The following is a 6000-nucleotide window of genomic DNA, read 5'->3' on the forward strand; positions in this document are numbered from 1 at the left end:
AGAGGGCCGAGTTTGAAAAGGGACCAAAATTATTTTGCAAGTGAACATAAATCATAGCGTATTTTTTTAAACTTTTTTCGACATTTTTCACTTTCCTTTCGAGCTTTGCGTGATTTAGTGTCACTAAATGCCGTGCTCATAGGTGCCTTTCTCGGAGAAATACGCATGGTTTATAGAGATAGGCTTTTCGGCGTCAGCCGTTACCGCGCCACGACGTACCAACACATAATGAAGTTTAAGCTAACATGGAACTTCAAAACTTGAGCCAAAGATTTGTCAACGAGAAAACACATTCAGTTGTGATTGATCGAAAATTTTCGCCATTGGCGCGATTAAGCTACATAAACTCTCTGCTTACACTAAGTAGAATGAATGTGCTCACAAGTACATGTGAAACATCCACCCAACTTTAGGGTTTAGGGGCGAAGCCCCGGAAGTTTGGTTTATCGCCCCGTGGGGGGGGGGGTTAGAGGTTCACGTTCACAAACGAACCTCGGTAGGTTCTGGACTGTGAACCTTTTTCATATATTACAGTTTTCCACGTCATTATAAGATCTTTGGTTAAAATTCTTTGCATTTTAGCTGCGGGTCACTCTATGCATGGAACTGGTAGCATAATAAATCAACAGTAAACGAGCATGCTTCTAGACAATCTCAAAAATTTTACATGGTTTGTTACAAAATTTGTTCGAAATATCCAGTTTCCCGTTTGTGAATGTTTAGGGACTCAGCGGTGAGTTTGACCCGCAACCACACAACATCTAAAGCGAAATGCATTACATCAGTTGTTTTCAAACTGGGGGTGGCGAACTGCGGTCAAAAGAATTCTTTTTACTCGCTAGGCGTGATTCACCTCCAATTCATAGTTATCGCTCTGTGTGTAGTCATAACCGTCCGTGCCATAAAACTATCCGCTGGAATTGCTAGCATTCTGGTTGCATTCTGTGATATGACGATAAGGGGGGTGCGAAATTTTCTAGTATCATAAAACAGGGCCGGGGTGTCTAAAAAAGTTTGAGAACCACTGCGCTACATGTAGGTGGTTAGCGAATGATGCTTATTTAACCAATCAATCAAATTTATACAAAGAATGCCTCGTTGTCTAATGTAAAAAATCTAGCAGCCGTATGGGATCCATCTTGATTTGATATGTTTATTGTATCACAAAACCAAATCGGTGTGATTGGGGTGTTACCTACTCCTGTATATCTTGTTATTGGGATAATAACGGTAGCAAGTATAGAAACCCGTTTTACACTCTGCTCAATATTAATGTAGCAATATTCAGAAGTTGAATACATTGTCCGGTCTGGCCTAGACCGTTAAGGCGTAAGCTTATATTCCCTTGCAAGTCCTCGTCGAAATTGTTGTCAAAGCGACGGAAGATATTGATTTTAAGGGATTATTATATCAATTGATTGCTCCAGTTGGTAGCCTACATTTGGCGACGGTTAAAAAGTCGGTATGTACTTCAGCATTGTGGCATAATGTGACCCGAGTTGTCGCTATAGGTATCCTTCCCATTCACATATCAAGTCACTGAAATGTTGTGTTGGAATTCGCAATATGACGTCACGAGGTTCACGTTCGCGTCCACACAGAACCTTAAGCGAAGGTTCACGTTCACGCGAACCTGAACCTTTCAGAGGTTCACACAATCCCTACTGTAAACGACTCTGAGCGGTAGCACGTTTACCTGGACAAGGCAATTTTACCTCGACTCAACAGACTCACTACCATAAAATCACATGAATGGCATCATGAAGATAATTAATTCCGATCAAAACCCTCTAAATTTCACTCTCTAGCACCGTATAATTGCAAAAAACGGTTGCAAGCGGTTGCATGTTGGCTTCATTTGAATTTTGAAAGTTCACCGGTCCGCCACACGTTTTTATGAAATTTTACCGGTCCGCGAGGTGAAAAAGGTTGAGAACCACTGAACTAGAGATAACAACGTATGCAAATTGGTATACCTACCTTAGCGCACTCGCAACGGACACAATACATAACTCCAAAAGGCCGGCCCAGGTTGGGATGCCAAGACGATCCAAATTCATGATGGCGATCCCCGAAGAAACAGCCTGTCGGATGTCATCTTAGCGTAAATCCTAGAAACAGGCTACTATATATGCAGCATTATATGACCCCCTCATACCTCGGTTGGTTTGTAAGTCATAAGCCGAATCTGATTTCAGAGGAAGGAATCCGCCGGCGTACTTCAGGGTGACATAGATTAAAAAAATTCGAACAGTCCACGTCATCGTTCAGCTACAGCTTTCTAACCTCCGGAATGTGCAGAAGATCTACCTTCGTTGTTTAACGCGATAAGAATTTCTAATATAGAATAATTACAGTAATAGACTGCCCCAACAGTTTCAAGTACAGGGTTACCAACGCTTATATATATCGTACCGGACGCCCTGGAGAAGTGCTCCTCTGCTCGCGATTGCAAGTCGGTATAAAGGGGTAAAGAAAGGAGAAAAAATGGTCACTAATAAGCGACATTGCTGAACGCCTGTATCACACTGGGAATGCGAGCGTATAAAATGATTATGATTAATATGTCTGTCGTGAGGCAGCCCATCATTAATGCTACAAACAGATTTAGATATATCGCGCAAGCAAACAAAGGCTGCGGACGACAGCGGTGAAAGGCATTAAACTACCGGTTTAAATGCAGGAAGTCTGGCATATATTAGGACATTACATGCGTATTTAACAAATTTCACGACTACTTAACATTTCGCGTCCATTCCATTATTCCTTGACGGGAATCCTTTTTGATACGCATTCCATAATCCACGGAAATGTCGTGGGCGATTGATCTGGAAAGGCTAAAAATCACCCAACCTGTCCAATTTTCTCTTATCAAGTATTCTCTATACCAGGGGTCGCCAACTCAACACAGGTCGTGGGCCACTTTTCAAAATTCGTAGAGTCCGCCGCGGCAGTATGACTTCAATATCGACATAAAAATAGGCAACGCAGTTTAAGAGTCACGTTTTGATAACTCTACGTCAGTGCAGCACTGTTCCCTCTTACATGGGCGACGCGCATATAGTCACCACAAAAGTAATAATATTTTATTGAACAACTAGACTAGCAACGAAAAAATCATGATCATCAGTTTCATTCTATTTTGGAGTATGAGCTGCGCACGATAGCTACTTGACAACACCACTCTTCAGCAACTAATAAAGCACACGTGGCCAATCTTTTTGCTATTCTCGGCCACATTTCGATTACTTATGTTGGCTATGGCCGCATCTCAGCGGATCGTCGTAATGAACTAAATGGAGGCCAAATACCCTCGTTAACTATCCATGTCCGTTGCCGGTGAACTCCGGTCTAATCTGTTCACTCATATCGAGTTACTTTGCGCAACGAAATCGTCAGTAGCGCGAAAAACCTTTGACTTTCTTGAGTAATTTCGTCATTAATATTAGTATAGTTTCACATATTGCCATCAAATATTTATCCTTTCTCAACTCATGTGATCAAATTCGCCGGTAGAGTTGATGCAGGTGGTGTCTTCTATAATTCAGGGAGTTATTAATGCTGTGCTGCATCTTTAGGTGAGCCAATTGTTATTAGTCGCCTTTGTTGCGTGCTGTTTCTTGACATCCGATCCGGATTCTCGGCAGTGGAAAGATATTGGATTCGCCCAAACCAAGGCCTACATTTCCTTCGGGATGAGGAGAACACGATTATAAATGGGTATTTCTTTATGGGGTGCATCATTCCTCTGCTGTTCGCATCTGTACTGTGTGGCTCAGATTACAAAAAAAAAAAACACTACTATGTTAAAATGGAAAATCAACTCGCATTAATCCGCGCGTAGCGCGAAGAAAATTTCCAGAATAATTGAAACCTCTTATTAATTATGGAGTCAATTCGTCAATTCAATTTGCATATTGACGGCCGCCGACACATCCTAATCGAAATAAGTGTCGACGGCGGCATAATTTTCCTTCTACTGCCGCAGATTGGCAACCCCTGGACTAAAGAATCGATTTTTGGGTTAGCTAGACATGGTATACTTTCCTGAAATCTATCTACTCGTAAAGCTTGATCTTTTTGGGAGCCCGAAGTCGTTTTCTAAGCGTCTCGGTCTTGGCAGTGGTAAACCATTACACGTCAATGCAATATGCCCAGCCCATTCCTATCAGCAAACTCTTCCTCCGAGGAATGATATTACCATCGCCGGAGCCGTATCAGCTAGTGAGAAATAGTGATATTGGGCACAGGAGAATACCTTACTTTGATTGGACAACAGCAACAATATGTTTAAACTGAAATCAATTTCAGCGTTTTAAAATGCTTTCCTAACCGTTCTTCCGAAATTTCTTCAGGTCGCGGGCCGCAAAATGTGACTTCGCGGGCCGCGCGTTGGTGAGCCCTATATATACGTTACTCTCAGCTGCTGAAATGCACTTTGTAGTGGTTGAACGGAGTGGTTCTATTTTGCTTTCATTACCAATGTTACTGGAGTCTGGACTATAGGGTTGTGTTTAAAACAAACATAAATGTAAAACAAACATGCTTGAAACAAGGCCTTTGTTTAAAACATGTTTTTATTGTTTTTCTTCTGCTTTTTCTAAATGTATAAACTGAGCCGGACATTCGTTCACTATTTAGCCTGTTTACGTACGTACGTCATACATGTAATAGAGAGTCAAAATATAGCTAATGTAGCAAAGTGCGCCGTAACAATTGAAGACGCAAAGCGTCACTGTTTCCATAGTGTCGTTCAAACCTTCTTTGTTGCCAGTGTCACATTTACACAATCTGTGCTTCGAATTGCTACGTTATACGTTTCCAAATCCCCAATTCCTAAAACAAGTCAATCAGTGCTCGCGATGAAACGATGAACGAGCAGGACTGTCTAAAAATGAAAGGTGACCAAGAAAAGCTTTGTAGTATCCTAAAAACGCATCTCCGGGTTAAAAATAAAGGAATTTAAAATGTATCATGCCTCCCATTGTTTTGAACCATGACGGCCAATAAATATTATTTTTATTAATTAACCGTCATTTTCTCATTGCCTAATTTCAATACATCCACTGATCGCCATGTATTAACAATGCGATTCACTGCTTTAAATTTAGAAATACAATTATTACGCAGCAGAATGTAGTTAAAAATGTTGACTCGGCCCGCCAATATATTTTCTATTTTCATTTGGCCCGAGTGGAAAAATAATTGCCCACCCTTGTTGTAATGTAAGCGGCGTCTGTAAAAGCTTGGAATGAAAGTACAAGTCGGCAGATCAGGAATCAAAAAAAGAATATAATAAATTATAAAAATGCCTATGTCGGTCTGGTGTATGACCAATACAGTCTAAACAACACTATGATTAACACAACAGCGCAAGGTTGACGCCGGAACCAGTTTGTCCACTGAAGTCAAAGATAGATTATGTTTAGCTTTACACAATGCAATAGAATTAAACTTCGCCCCGGAACAAAATATTGGTTACCAGCATGCGCTAATTACAGCAATTACATAAGTTATTCCAAGTACTCTTGCGTATATTCCGTCGATAAAATTAGATTATGACGATTTTGCATGCTCAATTTATCAGAACCGTGTTGCTGCTATCCCGGGTGCATGATTTATCCATGTTGCCATTGTAACGAACTCCTGATCAGCCTACCACCAGTGTGATTCGATTCTGAGTAAGCTACCCGAGTCGAGTCGAATATTCGAGAACAACGTGTTATGGCCCTATCGACAGGGCATGGTGGTATGGTATGGAAGTATGGTATGGTATGGATCGATATTTTGGTATGGAATATGGAGCAATGCAAGTATGGTATGGAATGGAAGATTTTAGTCTATGGTATGGAACGACATTTCCATACTTTGGTATTCCATACATTTTATCGTGATGTGCAAGCTTCATGAAGCGTACGTTGTTCGCTGTTCACGGAACATGGTCGCTTTTGTTATGTGTGAACGCTGTGTAGGAACAAATACACGCCTATGCAACTGTTT

The 6000-nt window shown here is 41.1% G+C and overlaps 1 protein-coding gene across 1 annotated transcript in view; it reads right to left on the reverse strand.

Moving 5' to 3' along the window:
* The window catches only part of LOC145434148 (chordin-like), a 31267-nt gene extending 28817 nt beyond the window's left edge, over nt 1-2450 (reverse strand). The window contains exons 1-2 of the mRNA XM_080311461.1: nt 2159-2450; nt 1981-2084 (exon numbers count right to left, since the gene is read on the reverse strand). Of these exons, the coding sequence (XP_080167587.1) occupies nt 1981-2084; nt 2159-2264 (210 nt within the window). The 5' untranslated portion in view covers nt 2265-2450. The remainder of the gene's footprint in view (nt 1-1980; nt 2085-2158) is intronic.
* Nucleotides 2451-6000: the final 3550 nt, after the last annotated feature.

Source organism: Botryllus schlosseri, chromosome 2 (assembly GCF_051294905.1).
Source record: "Botryllus schlosseri isolate E-star chromosome 2, Bs_hap1, whole genome shotgun sequence".
Classification (NCBI taxonomy): Eukaryota; Metazoa; Chordata; class Ascidiacea; order Stolidobranchia; family Styelidae; genus Botryllus; species Botryllus schlosseri.